General features: G+C 47.0%; 2 protein-coding genes and 1 long non-coding RNA gene across 4 annotated transcripts; 2 read left to right on the top strand and 1 right to left on the bottom strand.

The window, feature by feature from the left end:
• Positions 1-191: 191 nt before the first annotated feature.
• LOC4334501 (uncharacterized) lies at positions 192-4,481 on the top strand. Of its 2 annotated transcripts, XM_015773275.3 has the most exons (11): positions 192-448; positions 1,023-1,053; positions 1,143-1,156; positions 1,276-1,326; positions 1,549-1,618; positions 1,924-1,990; positions 2,106-2,173; positions 2,658-2,781; positions 3,571-3,610; positions 3,979-4,046; positions 4,213-4,481. In XM_015773275.3, the coding sequence occupies exons 1-11, from the start codon at positions 245-247 to the stop codon at positions 4,217-4,219; spliced, it is 744 nt and encodes a 247-aa protein (XP_015628761.1). In that variant the 5' UTR covers positions 192-244; the 3' UTR covers positions 4,220-4,481. The 2 variants fall into 2 exon arrangements, with proteins under 2 accessions (XP_015628761.1, XP_015628762.1); XM_015773276.3 differs by lacking the exon at positions 4,213-4,481 and having other exon boundaries at positions 3,979-4,050.
• Positions 4,482-4,536: 55 nt separating this feature from the next.
• LOC107275693 (protochlorophyllide-dependent translocon component 52, chloroplastic) lies at positions 4,537-11,615 on the bottom strand. Its single transcript, XM_066308920.1, is given in 9 exon segments — positions 4,537-5,115; positions 5,118-5,266; positions 5,373-5,569; positions 5,714-5,917; positions 6,563-6,719; positions 7,900-7,998; positions 9,866-10,059; positions 10,162-10,418; positions 11,381-11,615. Coding segments are annotated over 9 exon segments (1,572 nt in total). The 3' UTR covers positions 4,537-5,035.
• Positions 10,293-14,962, top strand: LOC136355813 (uncharacterized). The gene is made up of 2 exons (XR_010740272.1): positions 10,293-11,112; positions 14,697-14,962. It is a non-coding gene; the product is annotated as an uncharacterized lncRNA (long non-coding RNA).
• The last annotated feature ends 11,383 nt before the right edge of the window (positions 14,963-26,345 follow it).

Here is a 26,345-nt window from a genome sequence, read left to right as displayed (position 1 = left end):
CAAAAATCCTTCTGATAAATTCGTGAATTTTGAAAAGAAAAAAAAAGGTAATCACATGTGCCTCAACGTGGGCCTAAAGTAAGTCCACACAGAATACATGGGCCTAAATTAAGCCCATATTCTAGGAGCGGCCCAGTCCACGCCCACAGCCCAACCTGCACATGCAGCTCACCATTCTCCTCCGCCTCCTCGCCGCCAGCCCGCCACCTGCGAACTCCCCCACTCCCGGCTGCCCGCCGCCGCGATGCAGATCCTCCGGCGGAAACTTCTGGAAGCTTCCCGCCGCCTCCCCTTCTACTTCCCCTCCGCGCCCACCGCCCACTACCGCGGCCACGCCCATGCCGTCGCCACCCTCGCCGCCGTCCTGCGGGACCAGACCGCCGGCTCCCTCGCCGCCGCCCCGTGGGCCGCCATCCAGCGCCGCGGCGCGAAGATGCTCGGCTCCGAAGTAATTCCCTATCTCCTTGGATCTGTTTACGTATACCTGTCTCCAGGGTTTATTTAGGGTTCTAAGCTAGTTGCAAATATCTGCTCTGGTTGCCCCGTTACGGTTAGCTCGTTTCAAATTTGTGGGAGGAACTGGTTTGGTAACGTAGTAGTTCATTGTTGATGTGTTTTTGGATAATCAACTCAGTTGAGGCCACTAGAAACTCTTTTTTAACGATTATGCAGGATGTAATTTGGTCTAGCATCTGTTGGTTTCCTCTAAACTTCTTGTTAGGCTTTTTAAATGTGTTAATGGTATGTGCTTTTAACAAATTCGTCGACGCAGTCATGCATTCACTATGTTTACACTAAGTGGTACTGTTGCAGTGTTGCTGAGTATGTGCTTTTAACAAATTCGTCGACGCAGTCATGCATTCACTATGTTTACACTAAGTGGTACTGTTGCAGTGTTGCTGCCGTTGGTGCAGGACTTGGACATAATTATGCATAATTCATGAATTATCTCTCTCTCTCTCTCCCTCTCTCACGCATAATGATGCTTACATTAATTAATTCAGGGCTTTCTTCATTTGTAGGTGAAGCTTGGAAACGTAATACAGAGAAGAGGTGTGTGTGTTTACATGTAGTTATGTTTTATTTTTGCCTTCAAGTATTGTGGATTACTACTTATCCCATCCCTTTGGTCAACCTTCAAGGTCGCATTTATCAGGTATGCCCATTTGCTATTTGGGTTCTGCATGAGTTTTGTGGTTTATACTTTATGCTCATGTATCTTATAAGAACAAGCAATCTATTATTTCTTTTCTTAACTTGCTTGTGCTTTGGCAGGTGATAAAAGCACAACATTCACATCAAGGTAGAGGAGGAGCCACTATACAGGTTTTCATCTCGTTTTGTTCTTTTAGTTTTTTGCAGCACACAACACCGTATAGTTCAGCATCAAAATAATAAGTAACAAGTAACAAGTAACAGCCAAAATAGTTAATTTTAGAGCACCCCTTTTTTTAATAACAGAATATTGCAAAGCTAATCAAATAACAAAATATGGATATCTTATTATACTCCCGATCATATTTTTTCTTCAATTCTTTGATGCTGCAGGTGGAATTGAGGGATGTTGACACTGGCAACAAAATAACTGAAAGATTTCGTACCGATGAGGCTCTTGAGAGTATGAACATCTTTAAAACCAAGACATATATGCCTTCTATTTTTCAGACTAATTTTCCTTTTACGATCATATCATATATTACCTGTTCTTGAGATATTCTAGCGTGATTTTAAACGTTAATCTCTTTATATTTCTATCTACAGATCTAACTATCAAAGCAATACATTCTTCTGAAGTGTTATTACATTACATTCATGTGTCAAGCTAATTTTAGGCAGTCACAGCTCATTTAGAGTGTTAAACATATAAATTGTAATCATGCTTTTTTTGATAGGCATTACATATTTTTTCTCCAAAACATTCAGGAGTTTTTGTTGAGGAGAAGTCATTCACATATCTTTATCAGGAAGGAGACAATGTGACTCTTATGGAGTACGTTTATTTCCTGTTATCCTATCATTAAACAGTTGACATGCTATACAGTGATTATCTGAGTATTTACTTTACTTCATTTAACCATGATTTCACCTGAAACCTTTGTTGTCAGGCCTGAAACGTTTGAGCAACTTGAGGTCTCAAAGGAACTGTTTGGCAAAACTGCAGCATATCTGAAAGGTAAAGATTAACAATATTAATCTACGACAAGCAGGAACACTGGTTGTCACAAGTCTAAATGCTAAAATATGCTTATGGTTTCGCTTCTGTATGGCGAGGTTGTATTTTTCACTTTTATCGAAGGCATCACCTAGGGGATGCCTTGGTGCAGCAAGGTCATGATGACCATATTACCTTGTTTTATGAGGCAGACCTAGTGTGAGAAAGCGGCAGTTTCGTGACAAGTAGTCCTTGTTTGTTGTGACTGTCGTTGCTCCTCGCCGCACTGCTTTTGGCATTTACTGTTGTCATAAACTCATAATCAACCAGACTGGGCATGAGGGAGCGATGGAAAGAGGTAGAGATGGAAGGGTTGAGACTTGAGAGGAGGGAGGGGGTTAGCTGCCTTGTATCACAAGGTTTCGTAATTTATCTTTGTCAGTGGTGGTTCACGATGCGTTTTGTCATGTCATGACATCATACCCAATTTCCTCACTTACAACAGATGAAATGAAGGTGACTCTGCAGTACTTTGATGGCCGACCTATGTCTGCATCAGTGCCTCCACGCGTGACTTGCACGGTTGTTGAAGCACAACCTCATTCAAAAGGGATAACTGCACAGCCTCAGTGAGTCTCACATGATCATTTTCGTTTCTATTTTTACTGTAATGTTTGTTTCTAATGTTCTTATGACTTTTGGGTTAACTGTTGCTCTTACTACCTTTTACGACTTTGATACTAGATTGTTTTGATATGCTGATGCTGGTCACTGTTCACAGTTTGTGGATCAAAATAGCCATTTTGCGAAATTCAGAGATAAGGCTAGTATTATATACTAAAAGGTTTTTCTTTGCTATTCACAGTTTATGCCTGATGGATTAGGTCATTAGGGTGTTAAGACTTAATTTGGCATGGCTTGAGGCCTATTGTTTATGAGCTGCGCAATGAATACTGATATCATGGGGTAGGCCTTTGGCATTTTAGTAGGCCTTTTTATATAACCGACGAGCTATTTGCTGTTACATGTATATGTATAGCTTTGTAGTTACCTTCTAGCATTGATCCATTAGATTGCAAGGTCCATTTGTCCAATACTTGTGAGCTGTCTCATTAAGGGACGGGCTTAGGTCCATTTGTCCAATACTTGTGAGCTGTCTCATTAAGGGACGGGCTTTGAAGGAGGCTTGGCTTAGCTCAGCTCATTTAACAACTGAGCCAAGCTGGTTCACAGCTTGTAAGGCTCAGGCTTGTTTCCCCAGCACTATCTGTGACATGCGAGGCTGCGGAACTGTATCTGTCATTCTATGCACTACACACAAAGACTTTTTTTTTTTGCTATTATGAGCTTCATAATCTTTCGTCACCAGATGTTTGAGGCTATGTTATGCGGGTAACTAAGCTCATTTTGCACTGCAGATATAAAAGGGTATTGCTGGATAATGGTCTTACAGTGCTTGTAAGTTGATGCGCCATTTCCTAGATTTTATTGACCTATCCTTTTATATAAATGTTGAAGTACATCTAAGAATGGTTGCTGTATGTGCTATCACTTTGATATCCTTTTATTTGTGGCAATGTGTGGAAAATGGCATTTGCAGCATACATATGTCTCTGATTGAGTTACTGAAAATCAACTCTGTTTTGTTCTACATCTGACTTACTCAAAAGTTGGGATACACGTGCCACTACTGAAATCAACCTTGCTTTTGCCGTGAAATAATTTACTGGTTACATATAGATTAGTACTGAAAATTAGAAAACATTGATGAGTCTGCTGCTTTGAAATAGTTCTTACTTCCTGTTGCCCTTCTGCGATTATCTTAGGTACCACCCTTTGTAGAAGCCGGTGAGAAAATTGTTGTTAGTACTGCAGATGATTCATATATGACGAGGTAAGTTCTGAGAGCATCATTTGCATATTTTGGCATTTCAGTTACATAAACTATATACTTCGGTATTTGTTTTTTTTTATGAATCTTGCATTGATGACTTTGATGGCCATGTGCATACTGGTAGTTAAATTCTTGACAACTTTATTGAAACAATTTTGCATTTCAGGGCCTGAGGGCAATACCTGGTAGATGGTGTTATTACTCCAAATTTGGTTCTCAGCTTGCATTTTCTTGGGTAAATTTTCAACCGCCTTGTTGTAGAAAGACATCACCTAGCTTCATTAATAATTCAGTATTCAACAAGTTCTGTTCTCATAGATTCTTCTTTTCAATTAGTCATTTTGAGTTTTGTTTCCCACCATAAACGCAATCCCACCATGGTACCCCATGAAATTTTTGTGGGAACTCTGATATATATGCTATTGGTATTGAGTACTTGGTTGTGTCGTGCTGTCTATACATTTCTAAGCTGCTAAACTTAAGCTAGGAATTCTGTCACGAACCCACTTGATTCTCAATCATACAGCAACCAGCGTAAGAGAGAAATCCAACTCCAATGCAAAATACAAGAGTATTTGGGGATACAAATTGAGATAATAGAAGTATAGACTTGAAGAAGCACTTTTTTTAGATAATGAGACTTGAAGAAGCATGGGTTTGGGGGCTAGAGAATTAGAGTTTTCAGTGGGAGGTAGAATGGATGATGGGATTAGGCTGATGCAGTCTCTTCATGGATGCCTTTGGCTGTTGCTTGACTTCTTTTATTTTTAGACAAGGAAAATGATTGTATCCCCGGCCTGGCCTCTGCATGTATAACGCACACACATGGCCATAAAGTTTCGAGTTTTGGCTGCTGATTTATAGCTGCATCCCTGAACCAACTAGGCCAAGAGACAGCCAAACGGTGCAGTCTAAAGCCCCTCCTGAGCCCAGGTTCATGACAAATTCCTAGCAACAGCAACACATCACAGATTTCCTGGATGGACGCATCATTTGTCAGCATGGACATAATCCTGGAAATAGAAGGTCTTCTCGATGAAGTTGGCGAGCCAGCGGGAGGCGGCGAAGCTCTCTGGACACCCGACATCACCGCCGTCTCCTTGCCGGCGGCGAGGAACCCGACGACGGCGACCGCCGCCACCTGCAAGGTGATCTCCAGAGCCCTCATCCCCTTCAGTGCAGCTCTACAACTGGTGCACTGCATGACATGCGACCAATACCTGTTGTTTGTGGTATCCAAACAAGTATTCATGTTAGATGATCACTGAGAGTTCTCTCCAAGAGCTGAAGATTGATTGCGTGAAGATCAGTAGACAGCTTGTTTACCTCTCCAAGAGCTGATCTCTGGTAGGAGTTTGTGGCAGCTGCTGTTTAACTGTTGGATTTGGGTTTGCCCAGCCAATCTGATGGTTGCAGTACTTTCTAAACCAGTTTCTGTAGGCGATGACCAAGTTGTCAGATGATGTTGGCACATAGCAAGCTTTGTGCCAGTTATCAAGCCCAACTGTTGTGATATTGCGGTCCTGGGAAAATGATTAATTAATTATTCGTGTTAAGAATGACAAAAGGAGAGAATGGGCTAATTAATTAATTGCACCTGTTAAATCAGCCTACAGATAGCCTGAAAAAAATCATTTGGTTTGAGCAGAAGAGACCAAATATTTCACCTCAACATGGAGGTACGTATCCGAATCCAAGATGGTATTCGACGTCATATGGTAGAACCAACGTGGTAGGATCTTGTCGAGCCATCCTCCGACTTTATACCTGGATGCCCAGATGAACCTGCTCCTTCCCGGAGCCACCGGGACGGTGAACAACACCACCCTCACCTCGGGCTTCTTCTTCTTCTTCTTCTTCACCTCGTCAGCCTGCATCATCAGAGTATAAACCTCTTAACAAGTTCAGGAATATAACGCACATCTAAGTTAGCTTTCAATACTCCCTCTATCCCAAAATATAATAGATTTTAGAGAAATGCGACGCATCATAATACTATGAATCTATGAATCTGGACAGTCTACTATGATGCCTCACATTTCTGAGCATGTCCAAATTTATGGTACTAGAATGCGTCACATACTCACATCCCTCCAAAATCACTTGTATTATAGGACGGAAAGAGTATAGAACAATTTAGTGCGATCATAGATGTGCCGTTGATTTCTATTTATTTGAGCTAGCGTGTGCTAAGGAATGTATTCGCCGGTGCCTTGAGTGTATTATAAGCCTATGTTCTTTGTCCTGGGTTCCCAACCTCTCTCCCTCATTTTCCGCGCGCACGCTTTTTAAACTGCTAAACGGTGCGTATTTTGTAAAAAGTTTCTATACGAAAGTTGTTTAAAACAATCAAATTAATCTATTTTTTTTAAAAATTAGCTAATACTTAATTAATCACGTGCTAATGGATGGTTCCGTTTTCCGTGTGGAGGAAATAGGTTCCCAACCCCCATTAGCGAACACGCCTAACCAAAAATCTGCAATGGCAAAGTGAAGAGAGGCTGATCGATATATACCTCTAGGTCGGTCCGGAACGGCGTGCCGTAGAGCGTGCACGGCGCCACGAACTTGAAGTAGCCCCAATCACCGTCCAGGTTCGAATGGAACCCATCGATGCTGGCCTCTTCTATCCTCATCTTCATCGGGCTGCCGTGTTCCAGATCAAACTCAACTGTGGAGATTTTTTTTTATAGATAAGGGAAGTTTTTATTAAACTCAGTCAATTACATCAAGGTGATACAATTATCCTGAGAACACTTCCGGTCTATACATAACTAAGATATACACAGCCGAACAAACAAAACCACACTCGAAAGAAAAAAAGAATGACATGGAGTATTGAGGACCATCAATCTAACGACTAAATTGCCACTCATGAACAACTCCTTGGCCATTTCCTCCAAAAGCACAGAGTTTTAAGGACCACCAATTCTAAGACTAGATCGCCACCCATATCCCTGGGTAAAAAACTCCTTGACCACCTTCTCCAAATGTTGACATGCCGCAACTACCATATCCCGCGAATCAGGCTTCTGTAGGATAGCCCATATACAAAGCCAATGGATAAGAGAATATATAACCTGCAAAGGTGAAGATATGACTTTTTTTTATCAAAAACCACATTATTCCTGCATAGCCAAAGCGACCAACAAGTAGCAGCTGCTCCTAACAGAACATGTGATTTCACATTATTATGAATTCCATCAAGCCAGCTCCCAAACATATGCGCTACACAATGTGGTGGAGGAAGTCCAGATGTTGCTTGGATGATGGACCAAACAGAAAGGGCAAAACGGCATTCGAAGAAAAGATGTCTAATTGTCTCGTCATTGCAACAAAAACAACAGTTCTTATTGCCTTGCCATTTTCTTTTTATCAAATTGTCCTTCGTTAACACCACTCCACGGCGCAAGTACCAAAGAAAAATCTTAACTTTTAGGGGTATCTTTAATTTCCAAAGACGGTTATTAATGTTGGGAACATTGCTGTGAATTAGAGCTAGATAATGAGACTTCACCGAGAACTCCCCATTTGAGGTTAAGTTCCAATGAATCTCATCTTGCTCCTGAGTTAAATGAAAACCAGTGATGCGCGGTGATAAATTATTCCACGCCGCTAGTTTTGATCCTATAAGGTCTCTTCGCCATGAAAAAGATGAAGGATTGTTTTCGAAGACTTGTGCAACTGTAGCGTGCTTATGTCTAACTATGTTGTAAAGGCAAGGATACTGTTCTCAACTGTGGAGATAGAAGCTAAGATGAATGTCTGAACCAGTAAAACGCAGTTGATCATTGCAAGATGAAAGTTTGGGGAGAAAACTGAACATATATATCACGACAGATGAGGAACATATCTGGCTGGATCTTCTCTCTTTGGGAGCTCACCAAAAAGCCCCTTGTGTGCGTAGGGGACGTGAGCAGGGTCCATGAGGTTCTCCACCAACAACTCATACCTGCAAACCCATGGTAGTACTATTGATCGTCAAATTTAGAACAACAGTAGTTAGGCATGAATATGGGATGAGTCTACGTTCCGATGATGCGGGGGAAAAATGGGACGCTGATGTCAGCATCCGCGTCTAATTTACGTGCAAAATTATTTTAAACTGATTTTTCTCTTAAATTACCTATCCAAATCATGATCCGATTGCACCATTAAATTCATTACAATTAAATCTTCAAAACAAGACCACACATTGATATATTCCGACGAAAAAAATTATTATTGAATTATTTTTAAATGTTGCACGATGTTCCACTAGGTATATCGGAATTGTTTCACTAAGTAGATCGAAAATGTTTCACTCGTTTAAATCGGGTGTTGTTTCACCTTATATAAAAACAATGTTTCAGCAAATAGCGAAAAAAATGTTTCAGTTCACTGTAACATTTGATCTATACATAGTGAAACATTATAAGTACAATAGGTGAAATATTTTTCGGTGGAACAAAAAATAAAACGAATTCCCTTAATAGGGGGTTTCCAAAATATGTGGGTTTTTTGTGGCAATGGAATATTTCAGTTCACTGCAACATTAGATCTATACATAGTGAAACATTGTGAGTATACTAGGTGAAACATTTTTTTGGAACAAAAAATAAACCAAATTCACTTAATAGAGGGTTTCCAAAATATGTGGATGATTTGTTGCAATGGTAGATGAGAACAGAGAACGCGGTGGGGCCTATGGCCTACATGTATGCACGTGGGGGGAGGGGCGTGCGGGGGAGCGCCCGATCCGGCTCCCCCGCGCCGGTCGCCCGGATTGAATCATTCTCGATGAATATGTGCTTGATAACCAGTTAGCCGTCAGATTAGTTTTTTTTACCATTAATTAATCTGGTTATTAGGAGCTGATTGGGATAGGGTGAGTGGCTAATGTGGTGCTTCAGCTTTTAATTTAGTCCCTAACATTTTAAACAAGCTGGCTTAATATAGATTTTAGACTAGCCAAAAATGCCTACCATTTCCCTATATTTTTATTTTCAAAAAACAAACCATTTAACAATTTGGAAAACATAAACGTGAAAAATAAGTGGGGTGAAGTTAGGAATAACACAACCTAATTCAGTCGTGTACATCCATCAACGAATTTGAGGATTCTTTGTTGTTTTGCTCAGAAGAAAAAATTCTCGCGTGTCGGAACGAAATTGAGATAGTTATCGATTCACCGGCCAGGTTCTTGGCAACTAGGACGTACGCGTTGATGTGCGCTTGTGCGTTGTACTCTCTTCATCCATAAAAGTATTTTTGACACCAAGACTAAAAAGAAATTAAATCATCTTAAATATTAAAAAATCAAGAAGTGAATACAAGCATGCAATCAATAAGTATTTAGATGACTCCTTAGATTTTAATAAAACATTTAATTTATCTCTTCATTTAAATCTTGAGTGTATAAAAACTACAAATAGTAACAACTTATTTGAAAAAAACTCAAATGTGAAATAGGTGTAACTTTTGTGGATGGATGGAGTAATATATTTTCATGGAGCAACAAGCAGTCAAGCACATCTCAATGGCGCGACAAGAAATACTCCCTCCGTTTCTAAATGTTTGACACCATTGACTTTTTAGCACATATTTAACCGTTCGTCTTATTTAAAAAATTTTGTGAAATATGTAAAACTATATGTATACATGAAAGTATATTTAACAATGAATCAAATAATAGGAAAAAAAATTAATAGTTACTTATTTTTTTTAATAAGACGAATGGTCAAACATATTTAAAAAAATCAACGGCGTCAAATATTTGGGAACGGATGGAGTATTTCAGAGAAGAGAATAATGGATTTGTTTTTTTCTCTTCTTTTTACCCGTATAAGAGGTCCCTGACACCGTAGACCATAAAATGGGACGGGTCATCGTCGTCGATCTCCGGAACGTAGGGTGGCCGCTTCCTCTTCAGCACGTCGCAGTACTCCGGCTCCGACCTCGGGTAGAACCACAAGATGTTGTTCTGCACCACGCTCGGGTACGACGCCACGCACGCCTTGCTATTCTTGTGCACCTGCCATAAATTGATCCAAGAACTCAATTAATCCTAAGAAAATCTTGATATATTTTTTGTTTCACTTTGCTGATTGATCGAGGAGAGGAAGAAAAAAAGTACAGGAGGGCCGAGGGCGGGAGCCTGGGGGATGAACTGGCAGGAGCCGTGGCCGTCGAAGCACCAGCCATGGTAGGCGCACTGGAGGCGGCCCTTGCCGTCGACGCGTCCCTCCGACAGCGGCGCGAGGCGATGCGGGCACGCGTCGTCCACCACGCGCCACTCGCCGCCGCCGTCGAGCCACGCCACGACGCTGAGGCCCATCACCATCTTCCCGTGCGGCCTGCGCGGGTCGAGGTCGCACACCGGAGCCACGGGATGTTAGAATAATTGGGCTAGGCCCAACTTATAATATTAAATCTCAAAGGCCCATAATAAATGTTGAGGATAATAATACCACCTCTGGATTTAAGCGAGAAATATCTCAACCTAAATAGGGAGTTATTAGAGGCTCCCTGTTGACCAGTTGAGGTGGGGGTCGGAATGCCACACGCGCGCGCGCGCCGGGCCGTGGCTGGCAGCGTGCGTCACGTCGCTATCCTTTTGCAGCCACTAACCCACGTTCCCACGATTCCCTCCGCAACAGCGCGTCCACGTTCTTTCTCCTGATAGATAAGGAGGCCGCGAGTCCGATCCGAGTTCCTCGCTTCTTTCCAGGTCTTCTTTCCAGGTGTTAGTTTCTCCTTCTCCGCTTCCCCGCTTCTGATCTCTTGCGCGCACGAGAGATTGGAAGAAGCAGTGCCTCCGAAACCACACCTTCGCCTGAGATCTGCACCGGGTAGGCGGGTGATCAGGTTTTTGGGGAGTGCCTCCTGCACGACTGCTCATCGCCATGTCTGGAGTTGCTGCCGCCGCTATTGGCGGAGGTGGTACGCCGCCGCCGACAGGAGCTGCGCCGCCGCCGACGCCGACAGGAGCTGGATCCGGAGCTGGTGCGCCAGGAGGAGGTGCCGTGAACGACTACAACAACGGAGGCAATTCTGCCTCACCATCCAGCGGAGGGCCATTCTCGGGGTATAATCTTCTCCTTCTACTGCTGTTAGCGCTACTCCTGTTCCCATTGTTAGCGCTATACTGTGTGCGCTATGTTCTTGTTCCTGTTCTACATGATGCCTCTAGCATGTTATCGCATTACTGGTATGTTCCTGTTTCTGACATTCATGATGCGCATAGTATGCTACTGGTTATGTTAAGATCACCCTACACTGCTTATGCCATGATCATAGTTTCAATTTCTTGGATTAAAATATGCCGAATAATGACTATATTTCCAACACGGGATACCACTGGTCCAGCCACTCGAACCGCTCCTCCGCCCCTACCACCGGCGGCGCCGCCACCGTCTCGGTCTCGGCCGACGGCGCCGGCATTGACGACAGCCATCCCGTGCTGGTGCATCTCGGCTGCCGGAGCCGCCGCCGTGGCGCTAGACTGGCTGCGCGTGGCCTAGGGACGCCATGGCGGAGAGGAAGCGAAGTGCGCGCCCGGAAGAGCAGGTGGAGGGAGAAGGGAGCCATGGCTTCCGGGTGCGAAGCTCAAGCGTGGCAACCAACTTATTATATCTGCAGTGGGCCGAAGATGGAGCCTATACAGACACTGTCCGTATTGCTGACAGCATCAAAACATGCCGTAGTGTGTAATCCACAAGAGGAATCATTTTATTGCTAGTACTATTTTCATCTACTGGAAGCTTAATAGAAACCACTCTCCGTCCAAATATAAAGGAGTAACAACTTCTAGCCTTTAAAAATTAACGTAAAATATAATAATTTCTTCACCAACATTCTCTTTCCAACCAATTACAATCATCTTCCATTCAATTCAGTATTCAACAAGAAGTTCTAGAATTATTTTCAGAGCTGTTGCTAGGTGTGAAGTGATTTCGGACATCTTGTTCTGGGATACCTTTGGAATGGGTCTATTGGAAGCCAAACACATCCAGAATTATGTGCTCACTCTTTAGACAGAAGCATCTCTGTAACCAAGTTATGCTATAACGGCCCCATCGTTTGGCTTATTTATGAAATAAACCAAACGATATATTTGCAAATAAAAAGTATTTTGTGAATAAAAAATTTATATACGCATTCTTAGCGATCTATAAGCAAAGGCTAAAACTAAACTTTGATGAAACAAAAAATCTCAAAATCAACTTCAAATTTAAGGTTAAAATTCGAATTTTAGCAGATAAGCATGAGCTTAAGTGAAAACATGAGGCCATAAGCCTGTAGAGGATTGCTTCAGGCTACCTCTTAATGAGAAAACATATGTCCAGTTTCAGGCTCTTCAGATAGAGGTTAATGATTTACAATTACTGGATGTAAACGAGGATAAATGGAGCTATATTTGGAACTCTCCGAATTATACTTCACAGAAATTTTACAAAATGAACTTTCTAGGAACTACCCCTCCCAGGCTATACATTTGGTTGTGGAAAACAAATGTCATGAAAACCAAAAGTTTTTATACGGCTTATGTTTACTGATAGGTAAACACCAAAGACATGTTTGATAGACGATATTGTGCAGTGGGGATTGTCTGCAGTACTGCAGCTGCAGTAGCAGTGGCTGATAGGCTGCAGTACTGCAGAGGATCCATGTCCGATATTGTGTCCTAAAAGATGTTGGTCTATCATGTTTACTCTGTCCTTTGGGGATCAGAGAGACATTAATCCATCTCTTTTTTCAATGCCCTTTTAGTGTAATGTGTTGGGAGAGAATTGGGATCAAATGGAACACAAATATGAACTTTGTAAAAATCCCCCTGGCGCATGGGTTTCATGTTCTTTCCCTGTGTTAACGCCAAAATTTGGTAAGCCCGAAGTTATCATCGGCCTAGAGTCAGTATCGGCTTCAGAGTCTTAGAATCAGCTGATGGGAGTCGTCAAATCGCCAACAGTTGTATTTTTGGTAGAGTTGGATCAATTAAAGGAAATTTATCCAGAAGAGTCCGAGTTCAAGAAGGATATGGCATGGCGGTTTATCTATTAATTAGGAAGTATTTGCTAGTTTCCTTTTATCTTTAGGAAAGTGTGTTTAGTGTCCGATAAGGACTTTATGTTTTCCTTTTATCTTTAGGAAAGTTTCTTTCTTGTCCTACAAGGACTAGTATCTCTCCATGGGTATAAATATGTACACCCGGGGTCATTGTAAAATATCTCTCGATCAATACAATTACTCTCGGCGCATCGCCACCCTCTTTCCTGAGGTTTTACTTATCATCCGGCGGAATTTGGCACCTGACGCGGGGCTGCATCGGCTTTCGATCTCCGGTGAAGGGGTAAGTCCTACGTTCCGCTGGCCCTGGTGAATCTGTCGGCTACGTTGGTGTTGTTCAAGACTGCATCGTTTCGATCTCTTGGATCGCTCTGGTTTGGTTGATATATTTGCCTACCTGATATCTCAATTCTATCTCTAATTACATTGTGTTTAGAGACACATCGGTTTAGTTGGGACTGTCTCGGTTAGGTCCGATTATCTGTCTTAGCTGATATATCTCTAAAATCACAATGTTGTTCTAAATAGATTTGTTATATCCATCACATTAGATAGATCTATCAGCTCATCAAGTATTAGATTATCATATACAATCTCGTGCTGCATCGGTTAGGTTCGACCTACTAGATTGTTGTTGATAATATAAGTCTTGCTAAGCCGATAGGTTCATGCTAGTGTTTTATCGGGGTGCTAGCCGATAAGTTATCTAGACGTTGCATCGGCTTATAAGGATTGCATATACATATAAGTTGGATTTAGCCGATGACAACAAAGACTTCACTGTTTAATCTAATCTTGTGGATTTTATGACATGGGACCTCCAGCCGATGTATGCTTTAACCGTCGGATCAGTGCTTGTTCTATTATATCATATTGCTATCCAATTGGTTTATACTGGATTATATTGTTATTTTATTACATCATCATCAGCCGATTGACTTTATATCATTATCTACATTGGACATACAACCGATTGCTTAAACCCTATCGCTATCGGCTGGTATCGACATCGGCTATTATCAGATATCGGCTGGAATTACTCCATCGACTTGTCAGCCGATCGGCTGTTTGATCTACTGTTTGTAGGATCAAACTGACTGGTACACCCGCATCTCATCAATCTTTGGACCTGCACTGGAGCTAAGCAGATCTCCCAGGCCAGTGTGTGTTTTTCGCATCCACACCCCCTGTAATCACCCGGTCCACCACAAATCTTCGTCTCTCCCACAAAGACGGTAACGCAAAGCTGCTCAACGATGGCGATGATGTCACCACACCCACAAGAAAGCTGATACGAAACAGCGATCGACTTAGGCCATAGAAACAATGAATCAAGTGCTAAATAGGTATCCACTTTATCATTCCTAAAATTCTTCTTTCTCCTATTCGTTCTTTCCAAAACCTAAATCTTTAATTCCACTTTGTTATATGGGAATCATGTGCTAGGTAAGTGCTGAGTGCACCTGATACGTTGCCCATTTGCATATTTTGACATTCTAGTTACATAAACTATATACTTTGTTATTTTTTGGATGAATCTTGCATTGTGTGTACAGGCAATTAGATTCTCGACAAGTTTACTGAAACAATTTTGCATTTCAGGGCCTGAGGGCAGTACCTGGTACATGGCGTTATTACTTCAAATTTGGCTCTCAGCTTGCATTTGCTTGGGTAAATTTTCAGCCGTCCTGTTGCAGAAAGACATCCCCTAGCTTCACTAATAGTTCGGTCAACAAGTTCTGTTCTAATAGGTGCTTTTCAATTTGTTGTTTTGAGTTTTTTTTTCATAAACGCAATCCCAACATGGTACCCCATGGTATTTTTGTGGGAAAACTCTGATATAGCTATTGGCATTGAGTACTTGGTTGTGTTGTGTTGTCTATGTACATTTCTAAGCGGCTAAATTTAAGCTAGGAATTCTATCACGAAGCCACTTGATTCTCAATCATACAATGACCAGCGTAAGAGATAATCAACCTCCAATACAAAATACAAGAGTTCGCCCAGCTAATCTGAATATCTGATGGTCACAGTACCTTCTAAACCTGTTTCTATAGCCATATAGCTATCTAGATTCATAATACTATGTTGCGTCTTGTAATACTAAGTTGCTATATTTTGGATGAAAATTGATGGACCGACAAAACGTTCTGTAGCATGTAACTATATACTGTTCTGTAGGATTAATAGGAGGAAACATATGCTTCTATCTTCACCGAAAAAGTTGTCACATGAGGAACCGTATGCTTCTAAGTGATATGGCCCTGGGAGTACGCACGGTAGAGGGAAATAAACTTCCCATCTAGCCACGTGGCCGTGCGGCCTGCCTTTTCTCCACCCCCTCGGGAGGAGGTTAGGTAGTTATTAGGTGGTCAGGGGGGCCTCGGGGTGCCACGTCACACCCCTCGGGCCCGTGAGGCATGCTGCCCCGAGGCCCTTACCCGGCCACCACGTGGCGGGGTGAGTGGGCGGAGCAGGAGGCGCTGTTCAGCGTCATAAATGAGCGGCACCCCAACCGTCCCTCACTGCATTTAATGCGGTGTGGGCGGACGTGCGGCGCCGCCTGATTGACGCATGTCAATCGACCTTGACCAGTCTGCGACCGGTCGTAGGCGGATAGGACAGGTGGTCGTGCCCCCACGTCCCGCCCTGTGTCAGGCGGAGTGGGGGCAGGTATGCCCCATCCCATCGGCACACTGCCAAGTGCACCCCCTGTACATGGTGAATCCACCAAAGTCTCCATACATTTAAGAGGGAATGACAGGGATGTCCCCCGTGTCAGGTGGAGGACGGCGCTGGCCCCACCTAGGGGCGGACAACCACTTTGCTTCCGGTTGAAGGCACGGATAGTGATCTGACTCAGGCTATGTGGGCCCCCCTCCCATGGAGGGGTACGTATGAACGGTGCATGTGGTATCTCCTTGAACTATAAAAGGAGGACTTTACCCACAAAAAAAAACAGGGACGACTCTTGATAGCTGTCACGCCCCGAACTAGTACCGACCGGAACTAGCCCGTGACGCTCCAAATTAACCTGTTAACCGATACCAGTCCCAGGAAATAGTGCTGGTATCACAGGAAGACAGAATATCACAGCAACAGAGGTCTCTTTATTATAGAGTAGAGGTACAGTCATGTTGGGCTGCGGACAGATCCCGAGCTCACAACTGCATTACAAAAGGGAAACGGAAGCCAGGGCTCGGACCAAACATCACAGGCGCGACTTGGGAACTAGGCCGAAACCCTAAAACTCAACGTAGCCGGCTTGCTCCTGGAAGAACTCCTCATCAGCCGGATCCGCTTCATCTTCTTTAGCAACTGGGGGGGAATTATTTATATAGAGCAAGGGTGAGTACGGGAGTACTCAGCAAGCCAAGGGAATTAAGTGTTTAATGCAGGCTTCAAGGGAAGGCTGTTGTTTTTGCAATTGATTTTATTTGAACTCTTTTCTGAAAACAACTAAGTGAGTGCTTCTCAAACGACTCGGATGAGACAGAGCGTCTCGTCCGGTCGGAGTATGTATCAGTCTTTAGAATTGAAACAAGGTTGGCACCCGGCCAACAGCTTTTCAAACGGCCACCCGGGCCAACAACTTTTCAAACGGCCACCCGGGCCTAGCTGATCCCATCAGCTGCTGAATCTTTCAAACATCGAACCCCTTTCCACAACAGCAATTTCACAAGCAGTAGTCAAACAAAACTACGCTAGGAATCACCTCACATCCGCCCATGACCGTGGGCACGGCTGTTCGAACAGTTTGTTAACCTCTGCAGAGGGGGTACACTTTACCCACACGACATTACTAACCCGGATCACCCAGCCCGTGGGGATCAGCCACGTCGGGAGACCTCCAAGCTTTCATGACAAGGCATTTCCAAAGCCGACACAGGTTTACCATATGCCGACGAGAGGGGTCCCAGACCAACAATAGGTTAGGTCCCAGACCATACTGTGCCAGGAAGCCCAGGGGTCCTCCCCGACACCACCCCGACGAATCCACATGTCTCTCGGCATCAAGGCTCCCCTGATAAGCTAGTTACTCAGCCAGGGGTGTCCCATTCCACCCATGTGGTCGTACTTGTCTTATGTTTGGATGAAATTCCAAGGAAACGGTCCTTAAGTGCAAGAGCGGGAAACCGTACACCCGGTACGTTCCCCGGTCCGCGGTTTTGGAAATTCATTTAGTTCGCAAGCACCGACCCAGGTGTCGGGTTTTCCAAGTCTCTTGTAAAACCCAAGTTTTACCCAAGTTGTTTTTCAGATTTTAAGTTTGAAGGCGTCCGTCGATACTCGCACTGGGTGCACGAATATCGAGACGCAACTGGATGGTTACAAGGGGACATGGTATAACAATTAACAATTGAGGGATCAGATGCAACAAGTTAGGTAGGTCCGCCAAACTGTCATGCGGACGGAACAAGCAGATTGAGTGCGATCCTATCAATGCATAATATTTTTCAAGCAACATAATTAAATTCAAATATAGGCTCAAGATGTTCAAAGGTGGCTTGCCTTGCTCGAGATCTGGAGCTTGATCCTCGAAATCCTCGCACTGCGGGTCTTCGGGCTCCGGAACTACACGCGAAACGGGACAACTCAACAAACAGCGAAAATAAAGCCCTATTAATGACCTCTAAGCGTGCCATTAGATAGATCTCGAGATTTGAGGAATTTTGGAAGTTGAACGGAGTCAAACGGACTTACGGTTGGGAAGATATTGAATTTCTAAGATTATTGGATTTTTGGTCTAAAGGAAAAAGGATTTAATTAAATCCTTTTTGGAAAAGAAAAAGAAAAGAAAAGGAAAGAGGGAGGGAAAATAGACTTTTCTCGGGCGGCTAGGGCGCGGCCCGAGAGGAAGAGCGGCTCGGCCAAGCTTAACGGGCCGGCCGGCCCAAGAAGGCGGCCCAAGTGCGCGCGCGCGGGAGGGAAGGAGAGAGAGAGGGCCGGTGGACCGGGCTCACCGTGCGCGGTCCCGGGTGGGACCCGCTTATCAGCGGCTCGGCTCACCGTGTGGAGGGAGCACGCGGCGCGGCGCTAGGGTGGGGAAGGGACGCGGTGCACGCGCGCGGTTCGCGGTGGACGCGGATGCGGCGGGCCCACGCGCAGCCTCACGGCTCGCGGTGGAACGCGCGCACGGGGAGGGACTGACCGGGGTCGGCTCGACCCGGTCTAGGCTGAGCTGGCGCCGACGTGGCGCCTACGTGGCTGCCACGCGGGCCGGCGGGAGGTAGACGACGACGCCGGCCGGAACGGTGGTCGACAGCCGCGAGCGACGGAGCAAACCACGGCGATACAGGCAAAAGCGAGCACACCGGGTGGTTGCACGTGACGAGGGGAGACGAGGCAACGGCTCGGATTTGCCGGGGGTTGCTCGACGGCGGCTGATTGCGGCGGCGGCAACCGGCGGCGGGAGAAGGGGAAAACAGCGACGAGGTCATGGGGGGCTAATTCCTGGCGGCGAGAGCATCTATGCGGCTACGGGAATCCGATGCTAGCGTCGGATTGGGCGGAGCTACGCCGTGCGAGGCCGGCGACGAGCGGGTGCTACGGAGCACGGGCGGCGACGGCGGCGAGCACACGGCGAGCGACGGCAACGGTCGGGGCGGCACCGGCTAACTACGGGGAGGCTACTCGAGCTACTACCGAAAGCTAAGGGGGGGAGATGGAGCGAGGAGGAAGAACGGAGGGAGGCACTACCGTGCGGGACGGGGCGCAGTGACGAGAGGCCGACGGCGCGGGAGTAATCTCTCCGGCCTCGGGCCGGGGAAGAGGAAGGAGAGGGCGCGCCCGGAGTCCCCTTCCGCGTCCTCGAACGCACCGGCTCTCCGACACGCGCAACGACGAACGGCGACGGCGAACAGAGCTCGGGGGCGGCGGCAATGGCGCGGAGGCGATGGGAGGAGAAGAGAGGGAGGGCGCCCGGGGCTTTTAAGGGCGGCAACGTCGGTTTGGGAACCGACTTTGGGCGGTCAAGGCGCGAGCTGGCGCTCGGCGCTCGCGTCCAAATCGGCGGCAGGGCGGAGGGAGGAGGATGACGCCGGCGGTGACGGAAAAAGGGGAAAAGAGGGAGAGAAAAGGGGGCTTGCCTCCTTGCCGCTTTTGGAAAAGGAGGAGGGGAGCGGGGGCGTCGCGGCAGAGGGAGGAGGGAGGCTCTGCCTCCGTCCCTTGGAGGCTAGCGCGGGAGTGGCGGGGCCGAAGCGGTGACGACGGCGATGACGGCGGGGCGGTGTGGAGCGGAGCGGCGACACGGGCGACAGGCGCGGGCAGGCGCGGCAGAGGGTGACGGCGGCGGCGACCAGGCAGTCGGCCACCACGGCACGCGCACGCGGGTTGCAACGGGAGGCGCGGCGGTTTGAGTGGCGCGGCTCGGGCACGCGCGCTGGCTGCGGGGCCGAGCGGCTGCGCGGCTGCAGGCGCGGCAGGGCAGCGGGGCCGGGCGGCGCAGACGGCGCAGGCGCGACACGGGCGACGACCACGCGGGCGCGCGCGCGAACAACGACGCGCGGGGCCGATTCCGCGGGCGGGGAGCTCGCCAGGGATGGAGGCGGGGAGAAGGAGAGCGAGGGGAAGGGAGGGCACTCGGCGCGGGCGGCTCACGCGCACGCGCGCGGGCAGAGCGGAGGTAGAGAGGGAGAGAGCGGGGGCGCATCGGGGAAGAGCGAGAGAGAGAGGGAGCCGGGAGGGAGGGGGAGATGGGCCGAGAGGGATTCGGCCCATCGAACCCGGGGGAGGCAAACTAGACTTTTGCGGAGGGATTTGATTTGGAAGGATTTGGATTCGGAAATGAACTTGACGATAGATCGGGGATTGAGATCTTGAGATGGCACGAACACTAGACAACAAGCAAAGAAACAAATTTCGCAATTAGGGTTTTTAGGAGATAATTTTCCCGCTAGGCGCCACGACGGAACGGGCGCTACAGACCAACCCCCCTAACAAGAATCTCGACCCCGAGATTCAGCACCTAAGGGAGCAGCTCCGGGAACTCGGCGCGGAGAAGATCTTCTCGCTCCCAGGTTGCCTCATCTTCAGAATGATTGCTCTATTGGACTTTGTAGAACTTGATGGTCTTCTTTCGAGTCTGACGTTCTGCCTCTTCAAGAACCTTGGTCGGTCTTTCCTTGTAAGTCAGATTCTTTTCCAGCTCGATATTACCCAGAGGGACTTGCTCTTCTGGAACTCGAAGACATTTCTTCAACTGAGACACGTGAAACACGTTGTGCACATCTGCGAGACCTTCAGGTAACTCAAGCTGATAAGCCACTTCGCCACGTCTGGCGGTTATGAGGTAGGGGCCGATGTAGCGGGGTGCTAACTTGCCGGACATCCCAAACCTCCTCATACCACGGAGGGGTGATACCCGCAGGTATACATGATCTCCTTTTTCGAACTCAAGGTCACGCCTCCGATTGTCAGCGTAATTCTTCTGACGGTTTTGCGCTGTCTTTAAACGTTCTCGGATTAGCTTAACTTGTTCTTCTGCTGCCTTGAGTATGTCAAGACCGAATACCAGCGCTTCGCCCACCTCATTCCAGCACAAGGGAGTACGGCACTTTCTTCCGAACATTGCCTCGTTCGGCGACATCTGTATGCTAGCCTGATAACTGTTGTTGTATGAGAACTCCGCATACGGCAAACAACGATCCCAGGTGCCTTCGAAATCCAAGGCACACGCACGTAGCATGTCTTCTAGGATTTGGTTTACCCTTTCTGTCTGACCATCAGTCTGCGGATGGTAGCCCGTACTTAAATTTAGATCGGTTCCGAGGGCTTCATGCAACTGCTTCCAGAACCTTGAGGTGAACTGAGTGCCTCGATCTGACACGATCTTCTTGGGACAGCCAAATCTACATACGACATGGGTCATGTAGAGTTCTGCTAGTTTCTTTCCATCAAAGGTGGTTTTCACTGGCACGAAATGAGCTGATTTCGTGAGTCGGTCCACGATTACCCAAATGGAGTCGTACCCGCTAGGGGTTCTTGGCAAACCGGTGATGAAATCCATCCCGATCTCTTCCCATTTCCACTCGGGAATCGGTAGGGGCTGTAGCAGACCAGCTGGCCTCTGGTGCTCTGCCTTGACTCTTTGGCAAATGTCACACAGGGCTACGTATTCTGCGACATCTCGCTTCATTCTAGCCCACCAGAAATATGCCTTGATATCTTGGTACATCTTCGTACTTCTTGGATGAATGGAGTAGGCGGACTCATGAGCTTCCTTTAGGATGAGATCTCTTAACTCCTTCTTGGCTGGTACACAGATGTGTGGACCGCACCAAACTGTGCCTTGGTCGTCTATGGAGAAATTGGTGTCTTTCTTTTCCTGTATTCTTTTTATTAACTCTTTTATCCCTTCGTCATCTTTCTGAGCCTCCCGGATTTGCGATTCTAGGGTAGGCTGTACTGTCAAGCTGGCAGGGACACCTGACTGTACCACGGTCAGCCTTAACTTCTCCAATTCTCTGCACAGGCGATCTTGGTCAGGCCGTATTTGAGCTACATTGCAATAGGCCTTGCGACTTAGCGCATCAGCGACCACGTTAGCTTTACCGGGATGATAATGAATTCCCAGATCGTAATCCTTGATTAGTTCCAACCATCTTCTCTGCCTCATGTTTAACTCGGTCTGAGTGAAGATGTATTTAAGACTTTTGTGATCGGTGTATACTTCACATCTCTTTCCGATTAAATAGTGCCTCCAGATTTTAAGAGCATGAATCACGGCTGCCAACTCGAGATCATGGGTGGGGTAATTGACTTCATGAGGCCTGAGCTGTCTGGACGCATAGGCCACCACCTTTCGTTCTTGCATTAGGACACATCCTAAGCCTTGTCTTGATGCATCACAGAAGATCTCAAAATCTTTTTGGATATCTGGCAAGGTGAGAACTGGGGCAGTGGTCAACCTTTTCTTCATTTCTTGAAAACTGTCTTCACAGGCTGCAGACCATTGAAATTTCCTTTCCTTCTTTAATAGCTCGGTCATAGGTCTGGCTAGCTTAGAGAATCCTTCAATGAATCTTCGATAATATCCAGCTAAGCCAAGGAAGCTGCGAATCTCTGACACATTCTTGGGCGGGTTCCAAGCAAGTACAGCTTCAACCTTGCTGGGATCTACTTCGACACCGTTGGAGGAGATCACGTGTCCAAGAAATGCTACTCGGTCTAACCAGAATTCGCATTTCGAGAATTTAGCGAATAGTTGATGATCTCTGAGCTTTTCCATTATCAGCCTCAGGTGTTCAGCATGTTCTTCCTCATTCTTGGAGTATATCAGGATGTCATCGATGAACACCACGACAAACTGGTCCAGCTATTCCATAAAGATTTTGTTCATTAAGTTCATGAAGAACGCTGGAGCATTAGTGAGTCCGAAGGACATTACTGTGAACTCGTATAGACCATAACGCGTTGAGAAAGCGGTCTTCGGAATATCTTCAAATCTGATTTTCAATTGGTGGTAACCTGATCTTAAGTCAATTTTTTAGAAAACTCTTGCTCCTTTAAGTTGATCAAATAAATCGTCAATCCGTGGCAACGGGTACTTGTTCTTTATAGTTACTTCATTCAGGGCTCTATAGTCGATTACCATTCTCTCAGAGCCATCCTTTTTCTTAACCAGAAGCACTGGGGCTCCCCAAGGGGATGAGCTAGGTCGCACATAACCTTTACCCTCCAATTCTTCGATTTGTCTTTTAACTTCTGCTAACTCATTAGCTGCCATTCGGTAGGGTCTTTTTGCAATTGGTGCAGTGCCTGGCGCCAGTTCTATGGCGAACACAATCTCTCGGTCTGGTGGCATACTTGTTAATTCTTCTGGGAATACGTCGGGATATTCACAGACTATGGGCACCGACTCCAAGGAGGTGACTTGTAAACAGGTTAGGATAGACCGACTTGCGGTAGGGGTGTTAGAGGTAAAGCGGACTTGCTTTCCTCCAGGTCCTTGCAAGGTGATGGACTTTTCAGCACAATCTATCTGTCCTTTGTGCTTAGCCAACCAATCCATCCCTAGAATGATGTCCAAGCTTTGCGAGTCTAGGACTATCGGTTTGGCTAGGAAGTCAACTTCCTCAATTCTAAGGTTAACTCCCGGGCATACTTGAGTTGCCCTTATATTCCTCCCAGGGGAATGTACTATCATTGGTACACGTAAATTTTGGGTTTTCCAACCATTTCTTTTCACAAAAGCTTGTGATATGAAAGAATGGGAAGCTCCTGAATCAAACAGAACTATTGCGGGTACGGAGTTGACAGGGAACATACCTATCACAACGTCTGGAGCATCCTAAGCGGTCTCAGCTTGAATGTGGTTCACCCGGCCTCGACCAAAGTTGTTGGACGCACGAGAACCTTGTCCACTTGCCTGAGAGCTAGGACGAGACTGAGCTGCCGCTGGAGTAGGAGTTCTGGCAGTGCTGCCATTAGCATGCCCTAAGCTGGTGTTGGTAGGATTCTGAGGGCACTGTCTGGCATAGTGACCCATCTGGTTGCACCGGAAACACTGAACTGCTGACGGTCCCTGTGGTGACTTGAAAGAGGTAACACTGTTTGGCGCAGTATTGCCACTAGGGGCACGCTGCTGTGGCTGAGGTGCCGGACGGTTCATTTGAGGACGAGGGGCGTAGCCTGGCTGGTGGTTAGCCTGAGTGACCGACTGGTGGTATTGCATGGGTTGACCGTAGCGAGGGCGAGGTACGCCTCGGGAAGAATTTCCCTGATGGTTAGACTTGCGTTTCTTGTATTCTTCGGTAGCCTCTTTTCTGGCATCCTCAAGTAGAAGCGCCTTGTTGATCATATGTTGAAAAGTGGGGAAATCATGAGCAAGCAACTGGAGTCTCATTCCAACTGCGATTCCTTTCAAGAATTTCCTGATCTTCTTCTTGTCTGTGTCCACTTCCTCAGGGGCGTACCGAGCCAACTTGTTGAACATACTTAGGTACTCATTGACACTGCTGTTGCCTTGCTTAAGTCTGTTGAATTCTTCTTTCTTCATGTCAATAGTGCTTTCAGGCACATGAGCTGCACGGAAAGCCGTAGCAAACTCATCCCAAGCAATGTTAGTGGGTTCAGGGTGTGCATTGCAGTAATTCTCCCACCAATCTGCAGCAGGTCCTCTTAGCTGGTGAGAGGCGTAGAGCGTCTTCTCGACCGGAGTACACTGCACTAAGTTGAGTTTTCTATCAACATCTTTCAGCCAATCGTCAGCCTCAACGGGCTCGATGGTCTGAGAGAACTCTGGCGGACGTGACCTCAGAAAATCTGTCAGCTTGGATCTATTGTTGCTCATGTGAGGGTGGCCATTTCCATGCGCATTATGCTGAAAACCGGCTACGGCTGCGGCTAATCCTTGCAAGATTTGTGTCTGAACTGCCATTAAGTGTTGCATGTTGTTTTCCACATGAGGTGGGAAAGGGAGGCGTTCTTCTCCAGAATTGTGACTGGCAGTGCGGTGAGAGCGGTGAGACTGTTCCATCTCTGCATTACGGGAAACTGTGCGATGCGAGCGGCTGCTGCGGCGGGGTTGCTCAACTTCTGCGTTGCGGGAAGCAGTACGGTGCGAACGGTTGCTGTGGTGAGACTGCTCATTAGCTGACTCATGATTTTCTTCTGGCTCAACTCTACCATCTTCAAAACCAAAGCGGGCTGGTGCACGAGCTGCACGGCGGGGGCGGCTAGCCATCTAAACTCCCAGAAGAGGGCGGGGTAATAGTCAGATAGCACTTAGGAGGGCAAGGAGCAAAGTAAATAGCAACTCAGATAGCACACACTAGGCATAAACTGGATTTTTCAAATCATAGAAACACCTAATACAACGGGTGTGGACAAGTCACAGAGCTACGCCGAGCTTGACTGCGCGCGCACCACCTAGGAGAACCAGACTACCAAACAACACCCACAACAAACACACGCACGCACTACCTCGCCACGACTCCAAAAGAGTTGGCGGCGGAACAAAAGGGCCTAACACACGGACGGCTGCTGAAGACTGCCTCCTCTACTCCTCGTCGGCCTGGCTGCCTCCTGTGGTCGGCTCCTCAGTCGAAGAAACGTCGATCGGCTGACGCGAAGGGACCGGCGGAACCTGTCGAGGGCTGGCAGCAGCACGGGCCGCTGGCGGTGGGGGAGCTGGGTAGTGGAAACGGAACACAGTGGAAGAACCAACAACACGCTTCCGCGCAGTGCGGATAAAGCGTGGGCCACGGCGGGTGGAAGCAACTGGGGTGTGTCCGGGGGTGTAGGAAGGGCTAACTGGGTGTGGGTAGGGGGAGTACACTGGTGAGTACGGCGCACGCGAGCTGGGGGAGCGCGGGCCACTGGAAGGCGTGGAAGCTGCCGAAAGGCGGAGCCCCCAAGACGGTGGCTGTAGTCATGGGCCAGGCGACGAAGCGCAGTCCAGGAGAGGTCCTGGTACTCGATCTGGAGAGTGGGCCTGGCCACGGTGAAGTGGTGTGGACGAGGGCCAGCTCCGTGTATACCTCCACGGGGGTAAAGGTACACAGAGAGCTCACAGTGAGGGGGAACACGGTCCACGGAGTACCCCGTGTACTCGGGACACGAGAAGCCAAGGAAACGGGCGAGGTCACGAAGCTAAGCGACGTGGTGACCCTCACCAAAACCGTGGGAGCTGAAGCTGGCGCTCACTGCCATCTACAATTTTGAAAAAGGGAGAAAGGATCAGTAACCATTTTTAGAAACAAACTATTGAAAATAAAGAAAACAAAAGAAACCTTAGCTTTTCGCAAGTAGTTTGGAACTTAGTATCCTTAGGGTCGTCCTAGGCGTCGGGTTTCGTCCTAGGGCCAAGCTTGTGCTCTGATACCATCTCTTGTCACGCCCCGAACTAGTACCGATCGGAACTAGCCCGTGACGCTCCAAATTAACCTGTTAACCGATACCAGTCCCAGGAAATAGTGCTGGTATCACAGGAAGACAGAATATCACAGCAACAGAGGTCTCTTTATTATAGAGTAGAGGTACAGTCATGTTGGGCTGCGGACAGATCCCGAGCTCACAACTGCATTACAAAAGGGAAACGGAAGCCAGGGCTTAGACCAAACATCACAGGCGCGACTTGGGAACTAGGCCGAAACCCTAAAACTCAACGTAGCCGGCTTGCTCCTGGAAGAACTCCTCATCAGCCGGATCCGCTTCATCTTCTTCAGCAACTGGGGGGGAATTATTTATATAGAGCAAGGGTGAGTACGGGAGTACTCAGCAAGCCAAGGGAATTAAGTGTTTAATGCA

The sequence above is a fragment of the Oryza sativa genome, chromosome 3 (genome assembly GCF_034140825.1).
Source record: "Oryza sativa Japonica Group chromosome 3, ASM3414082v1".
In the NCBI taxonomy this organism is placed as follows: Eukaryota; Viridiplantae; Streptophyta; class Magnoliopsida; order Poales; family Poaceae; genus Oryza; species Oryza sativa.
This window is presented reverse-complemented; position numbering and strand designations above follow the sequence as displayed.